Consider the following 21,022-nt stretch of genomic DNA (forward strand, 5'->3'; position numbering starts at 1 on the left):
ATGGCTCCACATGGAGTAGGTATTCAACAAGTACTCTTGACAGACTGACTAATAATAATAATTAATAATTATGGTATTTGTTAAGGGCTTACTATGTGCCAGGCTCTGTACTATGTGCCACGGTGGATACGAGCAAATCAGATTGGACACAGTCCCTGCCTAATTGGAGCTCACAGTCTCAATCCCCATTTTACAGATGAGGTAAATGAGGCACAGAGAAGTGAAGTGACTTGCCCAAGGTCACACACCAGACAAGTAGAAGAGCCAGGATTAATCCTCCAACTCCATCATTATGGGTCCAATCTATAGAAGATGATTGTGTCCAAATTGGGTTGCTGCATTTTAAAGCAGTTGTAAATGCAGATAGAAGCAGCATGGCCTAGTGGAAAGAGCATGGGCCCGGGAGTCAGAGGACATGGGTTATTCATTCATTCATTTGTATTTATTGAGTACTTACTATGTACAGAGCACTGTACCAAGTACTTGGGAGAGTACAATACAATGAGCCTGTCCACAGTGAGCTTAGAGTCTAGAAGGGGAGAGACTGACATTAATATAAGTAAATTACAGATATAAGCAAAAGTGCAGTGGGGCTGGGAGAAGGGGATGAACAAAGAGAGCAAGTGAGGGTGACACAGAAGGGAGTGGGAGAAGAGGAAAGGGGGATTTAGTCAGGGAAGGCCTCTTGGAGGAAATGTGCCCTCATTGTGGCTTTGAAAGGGGAGGAAAGTAATTGTCGGATTTAAGGAGGGAAGGTATTCCAGGCAGAGGCAAGACATGGGTGAGGGGTTGATGTTGAGATAGGTGAGATCAAGGCACAGTGAGAAGGTTGTATGACTTGTGCAAATCACTTCACTTCTCTGTGTCTCAGTGTCCTCAACTGTAAATGGAGATTTAGTACCTGATTTCCCTCCTACTTAGACTGAGTCCCATGTGGGCCCCAGGACTGAATGCAGTGCTCTGCACAGTGTAAGAGCTTAATAAATGCCATTGATGGATTGTATCTCCTCTAGCACTTAAAACAGTGCTTGTCACAAAGTAAGCATTTATTAACAAATACCATAATAATAATAAAAGTTGGAAAAAGTCCCAGGGAAAAGTGACAAAAATGATGGAAAAGTTGGAGAATGGGATTGCTGAGGAAAGTTTAAAGGGATTTGGGTGGGTTAACCTGGACAGCTAAGTAGTGAACTTTAGAACTTGAGAAGCAGCCTGGACTAGTGGATAGAGCCTGAGACTGAGAGTCAGGCACCGAGTAAGTGCTCAAAAAATATGATTGACTGATTGATCAACAAATACAACTAAACAAACAGATGCAGGACTCCAAGGTGGCAGGAAAACCTACAGTAATGCTATGCACTGGTTTGCTTTGATGTTTCACCTGAGCTCTCTCTGGGTGAATGGGCTTATTAGAAAGCTTAGGAAATCATGTCCATTCAAGCTGCTAAAATATGCACTCTTCCTGTAAAAATAAACAATAATAATATCTGTGGTATTTGTTAAACACTTCATGTCAAGCATTGTTCTAAATACTGGGGTAGAGACAAGGTGATCAGGTCGCATATAATCCCCAACCCACATGGGGCTCATGGTGTTAATAGGTATTGAATACCCATGTTACAGATGAGGAAACTGAGGCACAGACTAGTTAAGCTAGTTGCCCAAGGCCACAGTGTCTGAACTGGGATTAGAACACATGTCTTGGGGCCTGCCTCTGTCCCAACTGTCTCTCTGATGAACTAACATTTCCCATATTGGCTGTAACTGCAGTATATTGTGTGAAGTTCCCATTCCAGCTGACCAAATTCCTGTTCCAAAGGCCCGTCTTGCTTGGGTACTTTAGCTGTAGACTAACACTATACCACTGGATGACAGTCTCTCCTGGGTACCTGGAAGAATAACCTGGGGAGATGTGCAGCTGATCCCCTGGGGGTGGCCTGGTTTCCCCCAGAGAACTTGGCGAGGGGGTGGGACAGGTCTGGGGAACCCCTTTGGTGCTGGGACCTAATTGCTTTGTGGATTTCTGCTTTACTTTAGGGTCCCGAAGGCAAACCAGGCAAGCAAGGTGAAAAGGGCCGGACAGGACCAAAGGTAGGTCAATGCTGCTTCCTCCTCCCTCCTGCCACCTATGCTGTGCTAGCAGCATCCCAGACAGACAGATGCTGGCTTCTGGGTCCTTGCTGCATCCCAGCTCCATGCACCTCCCTCTCTTCCACAGGGCGCCAAGGGGTATCAAGGGCACCTAGGTGAAACTGGCGCTCCTGGAGGACCCGGGCCAACTGGCACACAAGGCCCTAAAGGCTCCCGAGGTACCCTGGGACCGACGGTGAGGATGGACCCACCACATGGTTACTTGGACCCCAGCCCCGCCTGGACCCCAGGCAAGGGGGTGGGAACACCCCTCTCCGCCCCCGCCCACTCACCCATGGGTGAAGGGTGGGCATAGGTGGAGAGGAGTGAGCTGGATATGCAGGAATGATTATAAGGCTGGAGCCAGTCGGGGTTTTAATGAGGGTTAAACCCAGCTGGCATGGCTGTCTCTGCAGTTGGTGTCCATCTCCCTGTTAAGAAAGCAACTGGTGGTGGGACCGGGGTGAGTATTTCAAGAGTGGGGCTAGGGGTGACCCCTCCTCCCTCACTTTGGGTGCTCCAGATGCCGAAAGGCTTCATCTATACCCCACAAACCAGCTGAACTGAGGACTGCCTACTCTTCAAACTTCCTTTTGTGAATTGTAATAGAGCAAAAACAACCCTTCCAGATAGTTCTGATGGATCTAGAAATGGATCCAAAGCATCTAGATCTTTGGAGGGAATCCAAAGGGGCCCTGGATCCAGTTGGTTTTGCCTTCTGACCCCTAGCGGGAGAGAAGAAGGGGAATGAGTGGACAACAATGAAGGGAGAAAGGACAGAGAGAGAAAGTAGCAGCTGTCCCCCAGAGTCCCACCCCCATAGTCAGATCGGGGCCCCTCCAGCCCCTCCTGGCTGCTGACCAGCGGCTAGTCTAACAATCGCCAGCGGGGCAGGTGTGAGTGGTCAGAAAGGAGGCGTTTGCTACAGCCCTCTGGGGGGATCCGGCTGTCTGCTGGATGGGGCCCGGAATCTATCCCTGGAGCTTCTGTTCAGAGCAGGCCCTGCAACCCACTATGCTCAGCCTCGAAGGCCCAGGACCCCAGGTGCTGGACCCGGGGACACTCAACCCATGGCTCGGGACCGTCTTGAGGCTTGGCAGTTTCCAAAAAGTGCTCTGTAACACCGAGCCCCAGAAGGAGAGAGCAGCAGGTCTCAGTCGTGTACTCTTACCCAGTTACTGGTGGAAAGAGCTGGGGGCAATGGAGGGAAAATTTCCATCCATACAGCTACAGAGATGGGCCCCAGCCTGAGAGCCAAGAGCCAGAAAGAGATCAGAGTGATTTGAGTGCTAAGAAGCTTCCAGACAGCTGCAGAATGTCTGCCAGCCTGGGCCCATGGCAGGAAAGGAGATGGGGAAGATGGTGATCCCCCTAAAGTCCAAATATTTTCATCAGGAAAACTGCAGGAATCTTCTTTGCCCAAAGTCTGGCATAGTCATCCGGACCAGGGGCCGGGGGGTGGGGGCTGCTGCAGCCATGTGTCTGCTGGGTTCCCCCTTTAGGGTTCAAGGGAGAGAGGCTGGATCTGGTCTTGTTCCCCGCAAGCTGCAGGCAAGGGATTCTCTGATCCAGTGGGTCCCTGACTTCGGAAGAATTCTTACTTCTCTCTGTTTGCCTTTCTAGGGAGCTCCAGGGCGGATGGGAGCCCAAGGAGAACCAGGATTGCCCGGTTATGATGTAAGATGCCATTTTAAAGCTTAAACTCTTCTAATGTTCCTCAGTCAATCGTATTTATAAAGCGCTTACTGTGTGCAGAACGCTATACTAAGCACTTGCAAGAGTACAATACAACAATAGACAGACACATAACCTGCCCACATGAGCTTTCAGTCTAGAAGGGGAGGCAGACATTAATATCAGTAAATAAATTACAGATATGTATGTAAATGCTGAGGGGCTAAGTGTGGGGGGATGAATAAAGGGAGCAAGTTAGGGTGACACAGAAGGGCGTGAGAGAAGAGGAACGGAGGGCTTAGTCAGAGCAGGCCTCTTGGAGTAGATATGCCTTCAATAAGGCTGTGAAGTGGGGGAGAGTAATTGTCCTCCGGATATGAGGAGGGAGGGCGTTCCAGGCCAGAGGCAGGATGTGGACAAGAGGTGGGCAGTGAAATAGATGAGATCAAAGTACACTGAAAAGATTGGAAGGAGCTGAAGGGTCATGCTATACTGGGAATCTTCCATCCATTCGTCCACCTTGCTTTTCGTTTCAGTGCCCTCCCTTCCCCCGGGAGCTGGCCCCCCATCTCTATCGGCCGGCTAGGCTCTGAGGAGGAATCAGTCAATCACTAGCTTTTATTGAGTGCTTATTCAATAAATACTGGAGGCCTGAGGGAGGGGTGGGTCAGGAATTGGTGTCTTGGAGGGAATGTGACTGCTAATTCTGTAGCGCTGTACTCCCCCAAGCACTTATTACCGTGCTCTGCACATAGTAAGTGCTCAGTAAATACCATTGATTGATTGATTGGAGAGAAGAAGGAGTTCTCTGCAAGGAAAAAGCAGGGAGCGGTGAGTTGAAGATGGAAGTCACAAGTTAAAGGGGAGGTTGGAAAGACCGGAGATTGTGAGCAGAGATCTACGAGAGGGCAGGAAGAGAAGAGGGAAATGTGTGGAGGCCCTTGAAGCCAATGGTTCAGAGTTTGTGTTCTGTGGGAAAAGAAAGCAGGACATTTCAGAGGAGGGGCAAGGGTGTGTTCCAAATGATGTTTTAAGAAGAGAACAAACAGCTAGCTCTATATTGGATAGACAGAAGAGGGGAGAGGCTGGAGGCAGTGGGCCCAGTAGGCAGGCTGTTGCGGTAATACAGCCAGGAGGTGTCCAAGGGCTTGAACCAGGATTTGGCTGTAAGCATGGAGAGGAAGAGGCAGATCCAAGAAATATTATAGAGGAAGAACTAGCAGCATTTAATAGTAACAGAGATTTACTTTACTTTATTAAGCACTTACTGTATGCAGAGCACAGTACTAAGCGTTGGAAAAGAATACACAGGTGGGAATTAGACACAGTCCCTGTTTTTTGGGAGTTAGCACCAGAACAAATGTGGGAAGAGAAGCAGCGTAGCCCTGTGGAAAGAGCACGGACCTGGGAGTCAGAAGACCTTGGTTCTATTCCCGGATCGGCCACTTGTCTGTTATATGAACTTGGGCAAGTCACTTCTCTTCTCTGTGCCTCAGTTTCTGCATCTGTTAAATGGAGATTAAGACCATGAGCTCCATGTGGGTCACGGACTGTGTCCAACCAGATTAGTGTGTATCTACCCCAGCACTTAGTTCAGTGCCTGGCAAAGAAAGTGCATAATGAATACCATTTAAAAAAATAAAGGTAAATGAGAGCAGGGGAGAGTCAAAAGATGGCACCACTGTGAGCTTCTGGGACCGGGAGATGATGGTGCTTTTATTTGATGGGACAGTTAGAAAGAGGAGAAGGTTGAGGAGGAAAGTTGAGGAGTTCAGCTTTTGCCATTTTGAGTTTAAAGTGCTAGCAGGTCATATAAGTGGAGATGCCCCAAAGACAGGAGGCACTACAAGATGAAACTCCTGACCATTGGCTTAAGGGCACTCTTCTCACTTCTCCACTCTCTCCTCCCATTGTCCCTCAGCTCACATTCTTCATTCCAAACCAACTTCCTGATAAAGGTCTCTTTTCTCACTCTCCCTTCTGCATGGTCTATCCACTTGGATCTGTGACCTATGGGCATTTGATATTCACCCCACCCTAACTCCACAGCATCTATGTATATATCTTTAAATTATATAGCATAAATGACATATTTATTTTAATGTCTGTCTTCCCCTCTAGATTGTAAACTGGTTATGGGCAAGGGAATGAGTCTGCTAATTCTGTTGTACTCTCCCAAGCATTTAGTACAGTGATCTGCACTTAGCGCTTAATAAACATCAGTGATTGATTGATTGTTTACTCACCATGTCTCCTTCTCCCCTGTCTTGCTGCTGACCTCTTGCTCTCACCCTTACCATTACCTGCCATTCCCCTTCCCTTTATATCCCATGGACCACAGCTTTCCTCATCTTCAAAACCCTTGTGAAATCACCTATCCTGCCTTCCCTGATTTTTTTTTCTTTCCCTAACCCATATGCCCCATCCAAAAACCACTTCAGCATTACCTCCCCACCTAGGCACTTGAGAGCTCACCCGACACCCATAGAACTTAAGTCCTTACCTTTATGCTCTCTATATTCCCCATACCTGTACTGTGACCCCCATGTGGAACAAGGACTTTGTCCAACTTGATTATCTTGTACCTACCCCAGGACTTAATAATAATAATAATGTTGGTATTTGTTAAGCGCTTACTATGTGCAGAGCACGGTTCTAAGCACTGGGATAGATTCAGGGTAATCAGGTTGCCCCACGTGAGGCTCACAATTAATCCCCACTTTACAGATGAGGCAGCTGAGGCACAGAGAAGTTAAGTGACTTGCCCACAGTCACACAGCTGGCAAGTGGCAGAACCGGGAGTCGAACCCATGACCTCTGACTCCGAAGCCCAAGCTCTTTCCACTGAGCCACGCTGTTTCCCCGTGGCTTAGTGCAGTGCCTGACACAAAGTGCTTAACAGATACCATTAAAAAGCAAAAATGCAACCGAGTTGGTAGACGTGTTCCCTACCCACAAGAAGCTTACAGTCTAGAGGGAGGAGAAAGACATTAAAGTAAATTAAGGATGTGTTGGTAAGTGCTGTAGGCCTGAGGGTGGAGGGAATATCCAAGGGCTAAAGGTACAGATCCAAGTTCATAGGTGACGCAGGTGAGAGAGAGAAAGAAGGGGAAATGAGGCTTAGTCAAGGAAGCCCTCTTGGAGAAGACATATTTAGGAGGGTTTTGAAGGTTGAGAGAGTGGTGATCTGTCTGGTCAAAGGGGAGGGAGTTTCAGGCCAGAGAGAGAACTTCGGCAAGGGATGGGTGATGAGGTAGACCAGATCGAAGTACAGTGAGTAGGTTGGCATTAGACGAGTGAAGTGTGTGTGCTGGATTCTAGCAGGAAATCAGCAAGAAATGATCACTGTCTCCTGCTTGGAGGGTCCTTGCCCTGGATGAGGACACTCACCTTGATTTGTCTTTATTGCCTATAGGGACACAAAGGATTTCTGGGACCCATCGGCCCCCCAGGACCCAAAGGCGAGAAGGTAAGGCCACACACACACACCCCTGCCCCGAAGTACCTCAGTCCAGGCCTCCAGGGCAAGCATCCATACTCCTAAAATGACACTTCTTCACCCCTGCCCTTCTGAGGGACCGCCACTCAGGCAAACAGAGAATGAAAAAGATCTTCAGCGTGCACTGCAGAGGGTTTTGGATTGAGCCCCTGGACAAACAAACACAGCCCTCCCCAAGACGCCACTCAGGCTCTGTCTCTCAGGGAGAGAGATGAAGAGTCCACCCAGGGCCAGGGCCAAGAGCAGCTGCTAGTCACCTGGACCGCCCCAGGACAGGAAGGGCTGTCTTGCCTGGGGGACTAGGCCAGATCCAAGCTCCACCAAAAAGGGGTTGGGGAGGGGTGGGGGGGAATCGCAAGCCTAACTTGCCCCACGGATGTCCAGAAAGCAGCAAGGTTTTCCTGCAGGACAGCCAGCAATCAGTGGCGTCCCAGAGGAAGTAGCGAAAGAAAGAAACGTGGCCACCGAAGCCGAAAAGGAATTGGGAAAAGTCCTCTCCAGTGACCGTTTCCAGTGAGCGGCGGCTGGAATAGCGCAAGCCCCATCCCCCCACCCTGAGGCTCCTCCTCCGCCTGCATCCGATCCCGGCTGCCTTGGTTTCCCCCACCCACAGCAGGGGGGTCCTGCCAGACCTCCCCACAGAGCCCCCCGCCTCTGTTTCCTGCAGCTAAAATGACTCAGAGAAAGCACCCTGACACTCTGCTCTTTCCCAGCTATTGTCCCCTCTCTTGCCTCCCTCTCTTCCTTCCCGTGCCCCGACTCTGCCCCCCACCGCCCGAGGGGATTTTTTGCTGAGTCAGCTCCATGCTAACCGGTTCAAGCTGGAAACGTGACTCACGCAGCCCAGCTTCCTGTCAGCATGGCCCCTCTCTCTCTCCCCCTCTCTCTCTGAAGGCTCGGAGGCCGGAGGAGAAGCCCAGCTGGCCGGTCCATCCCCGCGCCGTTCCCAGAGCCGGGCCTGGGCCTGTCTCGCTCGCAGTAAGGGAAGCCAGAGAAAGCAGATCTGCTGGTACAGGGCCGCCCCCAGCTGGCAGCAACAGATGCTCTGATCCCCCAGCCTGGAGGGACCTCCAGAGCCCATCTGGTCCAGCCCCCTGCCTCTAGACACACAAATGCCCAGCGCAACCAGCCTAGAGAGTCTTTTTTTTAAAGATAACAGAGGAGAGAGTCCATAATTTCCCAGGATGACCCCTTTGATCTCTCTGGTGCCCAGCAAATTCTTCCTTAACTCTAGCCCTTTTCCCTCGCACTGCAGTTTAAACCCAAAGCCTCTTTTCGATCCTCTCTGGACATGGAGAACACTAATCGGGATCTTTCTCAGAAAGGCCTCCATTGGTTTGAAGAGTTATAGAATCCCTCCTCTTCCACAAGCTAAACCCCACCTTCTCTAGCCTCTTTTTTTATGGTATTTGTTAAGCAGTTACTACATGCCAGGCTCTGTACTAAGTGTTGGGCTAGATACAAGCCAATCAGGTTGGACACAGTCCTTATCCTACTTAGGGCTCACAATCTTAATCCTTACTTTACAGATGAAGTAACTGAGGCGCAGAGAATTTAAGTGACCTACCTAAGGAAGCCAGGTCCTTTTGACTCCCAGACCCATGCTCTATCCCCTAGGCCATGCTGCCTCTCCTTGAAGAACCTATTTTCTATCCCTTTTGCCATTTTGGTTGTTCATCTCTGGAGCACGGCCCTGCCTTGTCTGTCAGCTTCTATGTTTATCCAGACGTGGGTGTTGCCATGCAGGTTTAATAGGCGGTTTCCCCCTCTGCGCCTGGCTGGGTGGTCTGGCACAGATGCCACCCCCTGCCTTAGAGGAGAAGGATGCCTGCCCGTCTGCCAGCTTTCCCTAACTCCCTGAGTTTGCCAGTTTCAAGCCTGGCTCTGTGTGTTCCACAAGTAAGTGTATTAGGCGACACCACCAGGAAAACTCCCCACAGAGAGCTCGACCTCCTAGCCTCTGCACCCACAAAGCACCTACCTGCCCCACCACAGCTGCCTGCTGATCCATTAGTCCCCCTACCCAGCACTGGGCCTGATACTGCTTCTGCCTCTTGCCCTGCTGTTCCCTGGCTACAGTCGGCAGGATGCCATTTCACCTGATTGCATGATGGTGAGACCCCCCGGACTCTCCAAGTCTCCGGTCCGAACTAATAGAGCCGCAGCAGGCATTAGGATCTTGTCCAAGGCCCCCCAGCAAAGCCAGTGACAAGTCCAGAACTGGACTGTAAGGCTTCCGGTAGCCTGGAAGTTCCCTGTGGGCAGGAATCACGTCTACCAACTCTACTGCATTGTACTTTCCCAGGCATTTAGTACAGTGGACTCTCCCAAGCACTAAGTACAGTGCTCTGCACATAGTAAGCATTCAATAAATGCCATTGATTGGTTGATTGCTATGCACACAATAAGTACTCAGTAAATGCCACAGATGGATTGGTAGAACCCAAAGCCGGAATTCTGGTCCATCTGGTCGATTGTGAGTCTGGTCAGCCTCCCTCTCTCCCCTTCCTCAACTCTGACTGCTGGTGGGACTTCAGTTAGGGTCCTGGCAGCCCCAGGAAAATAGGACTTTCCCACAAGAAAATGGCTATGGAGAAAGAGAAAACCCTGCCCCTCCCAGCCCTGCCTCAGAAGTTCCACCTACAGAGAAGGCTCCCTTCTGCAGGAACTCAAGCAAAGCCATGTTCCTGCAGTCCCCCCTCACCTAGTCCTCCATCCCCCATCCCCGAGACCCTCCTGTACTATAACCCCTCCCTTCTCCCAAAAAGCATCAACTGGCCATCAGCAAGAATGGGCTTGTGGCAGAGATAATTAATCAGTGGTATTTACTGAGCACTCACTGTGGGCCAAGTACTATACTAAGCACTTGGGGGAGTTTGGCCAAGTAGCAGACATGATAGCACTTGGAATTTCATTTCCCCATCTGTGTGCTCCTTAACCTTCACCTGATGCTTCCTATAAGAATTGATGTTCTTCCCATTTAAAGATGGAGAAGTAGAGACCACAGAAGTTGAGCAACTTAGTCGAAGTCTCCCAGCAGATCAAGGACAAATCAAAATAATAAAGCCTTAAGGAGGGAGCACGTTCTTATTTTCCTATCAGCAATCCCCCCCCCCATTACAGTGTCCTTGAGAGACAGGCGGGGGTTAGGCCCCAAGTCTCCTGACTCCAGCCCAGGGCGCTGTCCATCGGACTGTGCTGACACCCAGTAGAGGGAGGGTGAGGCCGAGGCCCACGGCACAGAGTGGGGGACAGCAGGGGAGCTGAAAGCTCTGCCCAGCCTCCAGTCAATCAATCTATGGTATTTACTGAGCACTAAATCCGTGCAGCACACTATACTAAGCACTTGGGAGGGTACAATACAACAAAATTAGCAGACCCATTCCCTGTCCATAATGAGCTTACTCCATCCAGCCCAGTCAATTTCAGCCTCTTGGAGGATGAAGACTCCCCCTTCCACCCCTTCCCCCTTCATCCACCCCAGAGAGCCAAAGTTCAGCAAGAAGAAGCAGCAGAGTCTAGCACGGCACAGTCTAGAGGGGCTGGGAACAAATCGGGTGTGGAAGCTGAGGGGCCCTCATTTGCTGGAGGTATCTTTTGCACTCTGCTCTTCAGCACCACCCCCTACCACTGCGGGGAAGCTCGGGAACGCTGCACCCCCAAGTCTGGCAGGCACGGCCGGCCAACCAGATGGGGCCTTTTAAAAATGACAAACTGGTGTGTCTCACTGCGGGCCCCATGCCAACAACAACAAGCCTGCCTGCTCCCTCTCGGATTTTCCATGTGAATCCCAGTGTGTTTACTCTCCTGCCTTTGACTCAAACATTTCTGTCTCCCAAGAATTGGGGGCGGGGTGGGGCAGGGAGGCACGAGGGGGCATCCATCTCCCTTCTGTGGGAATGACCCAGGGGCTTCCTGACTCCTCCACCCTCCCTTCCTCTCCCACACCAATCACAGAAAGGGTCCATCGGGTAGACTCATAACTTCTCGGGGAAACCTTTAGGCTAGGAAATACAGTGCTGATCCCAGAGAACTGGAATTATGGTAACAGGACATCTGCCTCAGAACCGCCAATTCAGTCAGTCTCCACAGTGGATGAGTGGGTGGACGAGGCTTGCAAGGACTTCAAGTTTTCCCTGTGTCCACGCTGAAGGGGTGGGACCTTGGAGGAGGTGGGGGCTTTTTGACTGGAAGATCCGGTTGGAATACCCTCCTGAGACCTCCTGGGAGCCATGGTGGAGAGCCAGAAACATTCAGAACCTGAAGGGCTCATGGGGAGTGTCCTACCGGCAGAAACCCAGAAACTCTCTGCAATCACACCCTGAAGCCGCCACCCTGACTGTCACCCTCTAGTGTCACTGAACAAGCACCCATGTAATGTGACAGAAAGGACAGGGAATGTGTTATATTGTACTCTTCCAAAAGCGTAGTGCAGTGCTCTGCACACAATAAGCTCTCAATAAATATAATTGACTGTCAGGACAGTCTGAACCCAGGCATCCTCTCTCCCCCAGTTCTACCTTCACTGCAGCATTCCTTTAATTTAGATATAGAGGGGAGCACCGACTCCGGCCACCAGCATCCTGGGCCCCTTTGATGTGCCTTTTTGTCCACAGGGTGAACAAGGAGATGACGGGAAGACAGAGGGTCCCCCTGGACCTCCTGGAGACAGGGTAAGCTACCACTCCTGTACCCTCGTCTTCTACTGTCATCCAGGGCGGCCTCTGCTTGAGGCATCAATGAGTAGGGGCGGGGAGACTATGGAGAGTGGGATGGAGGACCTGAGGGAGAAAGGAGTGGGGAGATGGGAACTGCCCACCTGCCTGCCGGATGACTGCCTTGTGTGTTTCAGGGTCCGGTTGGTGATCGAGGAGACCGTGGAGAGCACGGGGAGCCGGGTTACCCAGTAAGCCCTGCAACAAACCCCTCTTTATAGCCCCACCTTCCCTGGGGGGACGTGGATGGCTTGACTTGGCTGCTTGAGAGCCTCCCCACCCTGCTCCAACCCGCCATTACCTAGGTGGCTTCTTCTCCAGCCCAAAGTTATAGAGATGCTCCCTCCCCATTCCTCCTACCCAGCAACTGGGCAGGGAGCAGCCACCGGGGGATGGAGGGAAGTGAGAAGGGGAGGAGGAGGGCCAGGGCACCATCTCACCTATCAGTGTTTGTTTCATTTCAGGGCCAGGAAGGCCTTGTAGGAAGCCGAGGCAAAGCAGGCCAGCAAGGTCTTCCCGTAAGTGACCTCCATGGGATCCGTCTTCCCCTCCTGAGCTGTCTGCTTCGTTGTGTGCCTCTGTGTGTCTGCCTGCCTGCTTGTGTACCTTTGTGAGCTGCCTGTGTGCCTGTGTGTCTACCTGCACACTTGTGTGCCTCTGTGAGTCTCCCTATATTTTTTATAGCATTTGTTAAGTACTTACAATGTTCCAGACACTGTACTAAGCGCTGGGGTAGCTACAAGATAATCAGGTTGGATACAGTCCCTGTCCCATAGGGGGTTCACAGTCTTAATCCCCATTTTATAGATGAGGTAACTTAAGCACAGAGAAGTGAACAAGTGACTTGTTCAAGGTCACACAGCAGTCAAGTGACGGAGTCAGGATTAGAAAGGGTTAGGAGAGGCCTAAAGGAAAAAGGGGTAGGGAAGGGGTGGATGGGTGGGCAGGAGACTCCTTTCCTGGTCCTGTGTTTCTTAGAAGTTGGGACTTTACCAATCCCCAGAGTGCCACTCACTCAGTAAGGCCTCAGAGTTGGCACGACCAGTATAGCTTCAAGGGATCACCCCCAGCCTGACCCCAGAGTGGCTCATCTACTGAAGTTCCCTTTAAGGTGAAGCAGCGTGGTCTACTGGAAAGAGCACGGGCCTGGAAGTCAGAGGACCTGAATTCTAATCCTTGCTCTACCAGTAGCTTGCTATGTGACTGTGGGCAAGTCATTTAATTTCTCCATGCTTCTGTTTCCTCAACTGTAAAATAGGGATGCAATTCCTGTTCTCCCTCCTACTAAGTCTGTGAGCAGCATGCGGGATAGGGACTGTGTCTGACCTAATTAACCTGAACCTACCCCAGTGCTTAGATTAGTGTTTGACAATTGTAAGCACTTACAAAATACTATGAAAAAACCCTGGGTTTTTTTGAGAGGTGAGGGCTATAGGGCAGTTCCCACACTGGGATGTGGACTCCGCAGCTCCTGGAAATCTCAGCAGTAAGCTCAGAGCCAGTCCCTGTGAACTTGGTCTCCTGGACTGATCAATTCTGTCTGGTCCTGTGCTTTTGCGGCTGCTTCTACATCCACCACTGGGGAGCAGCCATCCCAGCACCCCAGATTTCCCCAGGAAGGAACATTTATCTCCTGGTCAGGGCTGGGAAGACGGAGCTCACTAGAGCCCAGGATCCGAGGAGTTCCCAGCCCTTCAGCAACACAACCTCTCTGGGCCCCTCCCCTCCCGGGATCCCCCAAGATACCCGCCCTTCTCCCCTTTCCCCGGCCAAGAGCTGCTTCTCTTAATTGGTTCCACATGGACCCCGGCTGTCAGCTGGCGACCGCTCCCCCCAGCCCCTGCCAGGAGACAATTCCAAGCAGACGTTTGTGTGTCTTGTCTTGCGTTCCAGGGGCACCCTGGACCACCAGGCCAACCAGGACCCAAGGGATCCAAAGGCGAAGAGGTAAGTGCTTCCTTCCAACCCTTCCCCCAGCCCCCACCAAAGCAGCGGGCCACAGGTCCAGGGACACCCCCAAAGAAGTGGAGCTGTAAGTGGAGCTGTCGGTATTAGTTAGCTTCTCCAGGCACCAAGCTGGCTGGGCATGAGGCTAGAAATCTTGTCTGCTGGCTCAATCCATGACAGGAAGTCCTCAAAGTTCTCTTCTAGAGTATGTCGGGTATGGCTAAGTGCCTGTCTTTCTGCATTTGTGTGCCTTTGTGTGTCTGTCTTGGTGATTGTGTGACTCTGCCTGTCCACCTACATGCTTGTGTGCCTCTATGAGTCCCCCTGCATTTTTCATAGTATTTGTTAAGTGCTTACTATGTGCCAGGCACTGTACTAAACACGGGGGTAGATGCAGGATAATCAGGTTGGATACCGTCCCTGTCCCACATGGGGCTCACACTCTTAATCCCCATTTTACAGATGAGGTAACTGAGGCACAGAAAAGTAAAGTGGCTTTCCTAAGGTCACAGCAGACAAGAGGCAGAGCCAGGATTAGAACCCAGGTCCTTCTGATTCCCAGGCCCGTGCTCTATCCAATAGGCCATGCGGCTTGTGCGTCTATAGAGATCTCTGTGTCTGTTTGTTTAAGTATGTCTCAGGATATCTGGGTGTTATGTGGGTGTCTGTAGGAGGATGGACACTCTCTTTCTGCAGCTCTCTCTCACTCACCACAACTGCTGTCTCTGCTCTTGAGGAAATGAGAGCTTCCCAAGTGTGGAGCTGAGGTTGAGCAGACTCTAAATTAGGGGGTCTCTGACTCAGGATTCCCAGCCCTAAAGCAAGACACCGGTAGGGCTCAGTTCAGTCCCTCCCTTTTCCTACCTGTCCCCAGCGCTCCAGGAGGCCCAGTGCTGAGGCTGGCTCCTGAGGGAATCAGGTTCCCCCTCCCTTTCTGCTCTCCATCCGGCCCCCGCAGAATGATTTCCCCCACCATAGTTTTCCTGGGTTGGTTCTTCTGATGTAGTTCCACCCCAGTCACAGCCCTGCCTCTGGCTCCCAGCTCCCTGTTTCTGACAGCTCCTGGCTCCCAGTTCTGAGGCAATTGGGGAAGAGAGGTTCTGCAGCCCAGAGACACTCTGCAAAGCCCTCTGGGGTGGACAGAAGAGGGCTTGGAGATCCAGAAGAGGGCTTGGAGATCCCTAGGACTTGCATGTCCTGATCAGAGGATAGGAAGTCCTGCTTGTGGGACCCAGCCTGAGTCCTCTGGCCCTACCCTTCACTAGACTCTCTCCCTGGGCTCCTTGGGCATCATAGCCCCAGTCCCCACGCCCATCTCGCTGGGAAGACGCCACTCCAGTGCCACCTTTACTTGCCAGATGTGCTCCTCCACCTCTCCATAAGCCCCCTCTCCACTTCCAAAAGTGGCAGGATGCCCAGCCCCAGCCCTCTCAGAGTAGGCAGTCTGAGGGCTGCTGGAATTCCCACAGCTGGACTCCTGCCCACAAGGCCCGGCTCCCTAGCTCCCCAGCGTCCCAGGCACACTCTGGCCCTGGGCCGGCATCTGCGTGGACTGAGTTTATCTCTGGCTTGCAGGGCCCGAAAGGGAAGCAAGGCAAGCGTGGGGAAGCCGGCAGTCGGGGGATGCAGGTGAGCAGCCCCTCCCGCCCCCTATTCCTCTTCCCCCGCCCTCTTCCCAGCTTCCCGTCCTCCCTCCCTTGGCCCCTCTGGCCCTTACCAGCTCCTTCGGCATTCCCAGGGCCCCGTGGGGCATCCCGGGCCACGGGGCGTGGTGGGGAGACAAGGCCAAGAAGGGCTCCCCGGACCAGATGGGATTCCTGGCAGGGACGGCCGAGCGGGACCGCAGGTGAGTCTTACGGAGGGCCTGGATCTCCACACCCTCCCCATTTAGGTGTAGGAGAGGGACTAGGTTGGGAGTGGGAGTGGGAAGGGGTCGAACAGAAGAAGACAAAGATGTCAGAGCCAGGAGATTGAAGACTCAGATCTACGGAGACCCCTAGAGCTAACTCTGCCTGGGGGCCCTGTTGCCTCCCCCGCCTCCAGGTCTCAGGGCCAGGGGGAGGAGCCCAGAGAGTTCATCCCTGTCTAGATCATATACCCCCTTCTAGAGCAAAAAGTCTCCTCTCTCCCAAGATGTCCACAGACAGTGAGTCCATGGTCTCTGTAGGCCTTCCATTCCACCATCACTGATGGAACACTTTTTCCCAAGTCAAAAAACAATCCCTCAACAATCTATCGATGGTATTTGTGGAGTTCTTACTGAGTGCAGAGGACTGTACTAAGTGCTTGGGAAACTCACTATGGGCAGGGACTGTGTTTGTTGATTGTTGTAACATACTCTCCCAAGTGCTTAGTACAACGCCCTGCACAAAGTAAGGGCTCAATAAATACAATTAAATGAATGAATAAATGAATGAATGAATACAACACAACAGAGTTAGAAAGCCCAATCCCTGCCCACAAGACATGATCCAGCCTCAGGCAGCGAGAGCTAGACCCTCTCTCTCCCTTGAACCCCCAACATCTCAGAGCCGCACCAGCTGACCTGATCCATTCACTCTGTTCTTTCAGGGGGAACAGGGAGAAGACGGGGAAGTTGGTGTCATGGGTCCTCCTGGGAAGAGAGGGAATCCCGGCGTGGGCGGCCTGCCCGGAGCTCAGGGACCCCCAGGATTCAAGGTCAGTATATCCCCTACCTCCCACCCCATCTCTGGCTCTGGAACTGTCCAAGGAATGCCAGCCTGCCCATCTCCTGCCCCAGCCTCTTGCCCCAGCCCAGCCTCCCTTAGGGTTCTGGGAAAGGCTTGGACGCCCCCCTCCCGGGGTCCAGGCTCCCAGGCTTCCAGCTTCCTGGGATCTTCCAAGGAGCCAGGAAATCCAGGAAGTCTGGACCACCCTGGAGCCTGGAGCCATTGCTTTCCATCCACCTGGCACTGTTCCTCTGTCCAGCGCCGCCCCCTGGCGACCATGGAGAGAACAAGCGGGTGGCTAGGCCGGACGGGAGAGGGAGTTGCTAGGTCTCCCTGGAACTAGATCCACATATTCCGTGCATCTGTTCAACCGCAGCCCCCTCAGCTCCCCATGACCCTGCCCAGGGGGTTGATCTGATGTCCCCCTGGAACCCACCCCACCCCTGGACCAACCCACCTGGGCTGTCCCCTTCTGGCATCTTACAAGGCTGATATCCCAAATCTCCTGGGCTCTGAGTCACCCCCTCTCACCCCATCTCCCCCTGTATAATTTGTCTGTGTCTCTTCAAGGGTGAAAACGGGTTACCCGGGCCACCGGGTCCCACAGGAAAGCGAGGGACAGAGGGAGGAACGGGGCTTCCCGGAAGCCAGGGGGAGCCAGGATCCAAGGGCCGGCCGGTGAGTGACCTTCACCTCCGAGTGGGTTAGCAAGATTGCCTTGCTCTGTGACCTGAGGCAGGGTAAGACTCCTCTGAGGGTATGTACCCAGGTCCTGTCTAGGGGCAGGGAAGCTGCTCTCTTGGGAGGGTTGGGGGGAAGTAGGTGTCATCCAGCGGAGTCTGCCTGTCCCTCCTCCCGGCATGTGGGAGGCAAGAAGGGAGCACAGAAGCTTTGGAGAGAAGCAGCAAGAGTGGGAGGGCCAGGGGGCATGTGGTGGGATCAGGCCATAGGGAATTTCCCGCCAAGCTGGGCCATCTGGGCAGAATGGAGCCGTTCCCCAACTAACCGGGCCAACAGGGTTCAGGGAGTCTCTACGGAGGATAAAAGCTGGCCCACCTCTGTCAGCAGTCAAGGGTGGTCAGAGACCCTTTGGGTGGCTGTACTGGTGGACAAAGCCGAAGCACATCCCAACAAATTGCAAACCAGTGAAACCGGGTACCCATCTGGCTGACATTTCTCTGGGCCTGGACCCAGAAATAGAGAAAGTTGTGAATCCCCATCCTCTGACACCCAAGCTGGCCATTCTCTCTAGAAACCACCCCAGAGTTCCTTTGACACTTTGATGGAAGATGAGAGCCAGGGATGGGGATACCACCGGGATGGGGTGGGGGGCACCAAAAGGATCTAAAGAACAGAAAAATGATGCTGCTATAAGAAAAAGGCATCAGGCTGAGCGGGGGTTGGGGTAGAGAAGAGAAGCAAGAGAACAGATTCTGATGGGCAAGGGGAGCGGGGTTGTTGTGGGCGTGGCTGTGAGGGGGTTAGCAGTGAAACCAAAAAGGTCAAGGAGAGGGGGAAATTGGGGCCAAAGGAAAAAAGCCCTATCTGAGACCATGCCCCTGGGGACTGCATTGTTGAGGAGCATTGCTGCTCTGGGCCCTCCCTCTCTGATTCGCCCACAGGGTTCCCACTGATTCCTTAAGGATCTGGGCCTCCAACTTAGGTTGGAAACTTGGGGTTTTTTCTGCCCTGGCAATGAGGAGCTGCTGAGAAAGCCCCTGCTGATGGGAGTCGGCATGGCTGAGGAATTTTCCATGGAGGCAGATGCTGAACTGCCAATTTGTGGCTCCTGGCTTCTGGTCCCGTCAGCCGCTCCCCAGGCCAGGCGGGACCAGGACCCTGCGGTGGGGGAGGGATCTCTCACCAGGAGGGGCTGACCGTGGGGGCCCAGGCACGGGGAAGGAGACAGTAGGACTCCAGCCTGGAGCTCCTGAAACCTGTCCCTAACCCCTACCCCACCTCTTCTCAGGCCCATCATTGCCTCAGTCTGTTCAGCGGGAAAATGGGAGGCTAATCCTGAGGGATGACTGCAACTCAGCAGCTTCATCGCCCCCAGAGTCTAACCTAGAAATTCTGACCACCCCACCCCAATTCCAGAGCTAGATATGGGAACCTTCCAACCTCCTGGCCAATTAAAGCCAGTCCCCGAGAGTCAGGGCTCCTGGGTCTTTGTCTAGCGCTGCCATTGAGCTGTCTCAAGCTGTCCTCTCTGGGGGCCTCAGTTTCCCATGTCTGCCAGCACCCAAGTGAGGCTACCAGGGCTCCTGGGGGTTGTGAGTTGATATCAAGCAGTGGCTGCAAGGTGAGCTGAGCCTGAGGCCCCAAGGACAAGGAGGGGCAACCTCAGCAAAGACTGCTGGGAGACAGCTGATTTGTTTAAGGGGGTGGGGCGGAGAAGTCAGATAGACTTCCTGGCATGCGGCAATCAGGAGCTGGATGGAGGGTGGGGGAACATCCTCTAGGAGTGGAGGCTTCGGGAAGACTGTGCTACCAAGAGGGTGACTCAAAACTGGCTAATGAGAAATGTAAAACCATCACAGATGACAATCTTCTCAGATGCCTCGGCTGGAAGGAGCACACTGGTCTTCTCACCCCACGATCACTTGGGCAATGCCCACAGCTCACCATCCAGGGGTGGTGCCCCAAAACAGAACGTGCCCCAAACCCCATTTGGCTCCCAAGGCTGCTGGAGAGGGGACAGAGGGAGGATTGGAGGGAGGAAATTTGGTCTTGGAGAACAAGAAGCTTTTATTATCCTTCTAATGCCCAAGGGACCCTAGGAAGTCTTGACACCACCACACTCCTACCCGCACGCCCAACTGGATGACAGTTTGGCTGGCAGCTAGACAAATCTTCTCTTTGGGTCCATTTTTATTAACAGTCTTCGTTTTCCCAGAGTCTGATTTCCTTTGACCTCAGTCTGACTTCTTCCAGACCCTGAATCTGCAGTCAGGGCAGGTTCTCCCGCCTGCTCTAAGTGGAAAAGAATTTGGAATCAATCATATTTACTGAGTATTTACATTGTACAGTGCACTGAATTAAGTGTTTGGGAAACTATACCAGAGTTAGTAGACACACTCCCTGCCCACAAGGAGCTTACAATCTAGAAGAAATGGGCGATCTAAAGAGGGGCAGGGAAATGTCCCCAAAATCAGGCTTTTCCAAGGATGAGACTGTAGACTCGAGGAATGTGTCTAACAACTCTGCTATATTGTACTCTACCAACTGCTTAGTACAATGCTCTGCAAACAGTATGCACTCAGTAAATGTGATCGATTAGAAATTAAGAAATGATTAAGGCACAACTTTCCTGAGCCTCTTAAACTTTCCAGCATTCCATTGCCCTTCCCAGCCCTCAGAAGCCCCAGGAGAAAGCAGAATCCAGCCCAAGTCTCTATGGCCCTTAGTCTCCTCCTCTGCAAATTGGTCATCACCCCCTGTCCCGGCCCCCACTACTACCCAGATCTCAAAGTGACTCCGCAAATGGGCTGGATCCAGAGCTCTTATGGCAGGGGGTTTCCAGCTCCCGCAGCTCGCGATATAGCTCCTCAGCCCAAGCCTCAACCCGCTTCTGCTCTGTCACACAGCTATCTCTCTGCTTGGTTTTCACAGGGGGACTTTGGCGAGATGGGCTTCCCGGGGATCGCAGGCCTGTTTGGCCCCAAGGTAACTGTGGCGATCGGTCATCGCTGGCGAGGGTTGTCAGGACCTTCCTGGGCCTTGGGATGTTCCAACCAGGCCATGGAGCAGGGGTCCCTTAGTACCCGAGCAAAACCAGGTGCAGGAGGAAGTGTCGGGGTTCAAGAAGGAAGTAGGGGCTGGTCAAGACAAGACCGGTAACTCCTGACCTGGACCCCTGAAGTGCCAGCTTGCCAGGGGCCACTGTTCCGGCAGGGCCACACCTCCTTGCATCAGAACAATGGGACCAGCTCCATGCAGCACCCAGCACCATTCCTATCTTCACTGGAGGAAAGATGTCTGGAGTTGCCTGGGAGGGCCCCCCCTTACCCCAGCCACCCTGGACTGGGTGGTCAAAGGCTCCAGGGCAGGATTCCTCAGCACCCAGATGCCCCAGGAGAATCCAGTCTCTCCCGACTAGGGGCCTTCTGGGCCCAGACCCGAGGGCCATCTGGATTGATCCAGTTCAGACCCAAATCCCGGGGCCTTGGGTAGAACTAGAGCAGACCCTGTAGTTTAGGATCTGAGAATCTCCCTGTCAGCCCCACCCAACTCCGATTTAGCAGCTTTTTCCAAGAGCTTCTTTTGATGTAAGAGTCATCCTCTCCCTAGCTTTCCCCTTCCCCCACCTTCCCCTCCAGGCTCCAGCCGTCACCATTAACATCAGCAAGAGATGGGTGGCTGGATGG

At 52.7% G+C, this 21,022-nt stretch overlaps 1 protein-coding gene across 1 annotated transcript in view; it reads left to right on the forward strand.

Annotated features, from left to right (window-relative positions):
• COL27A1 (collagen type XXVII alpha 1 chain) overlaps window positions 1-21,022 on the forward strand; it is a 241,942-nt gene that overhangs the window by 207,469 nt on the left and 13,451 nt on the right. Inside the window, exons 38-50 of the mRNA XM_029062843.1 lie at window positions 2,038-2,091; window positions 2,219-2,326; window positions 3,754-3,807; window positions 7,220-7,273; window positions 11,920-11,976; window positions 12,156-12,209; window positions 12,483-12,536; window positions 13,912-13,965; window positions 15,541-15,594; window positions 15,704-15,811; window positions 16,537-16,644; window positions 17,226-17,333; window positions 20,268-20,321. Coding sequence (XP_028918676.1) covers window positions 2,038-2,091; window positions 2,219-2,326; window positions 3,754-3,807; window positions 7,220-7,273; window positions 11,920-11,976; window positions 12,156-12,209; window positions 12,483-12,536; window positions 13,912-13,965; window positions 15,541-15,594; window positions 15,704-15,811; window positions 16,537-16,644; window positions 17,226-17,333; window positions 20,268-20,321 — 921 coding nt within the window. The remainder of the gene's footprint in view (window positions 1-2,037; window positions 2,092-2,218; window positions 2,327-3,753; window positions 3,808-7,219; window positions 7,274-11,919; window positions 11,977-12,155; window positions 12,210-12,482; window positions 12,537-13,911; window positions 13,966-15,540; window positions 15,595-15,703; window positions 15,812-16,536; window positions 16,645-17,225; window positions 17,334-20,267; window positions 20,322-21,022) is intronic.

The sequence above is a fragment of the Ornithorhynchus anatinus genome, chromosome 4, assembly GCF_004115215.2.
Source record: "Ornithorhynchus anatinus isolate Pmale09 chromosome 4, mOrnAna1.pri.v4, whole genome shotgun sequence".
Classification (NCBI taxonomy): Eukaryota; Metazoa; Chordata; class Mammalia; order Monotremata; family Ornithorhynchidae; genus Ornithorhynchus; species Ornithorhynchus anatinus.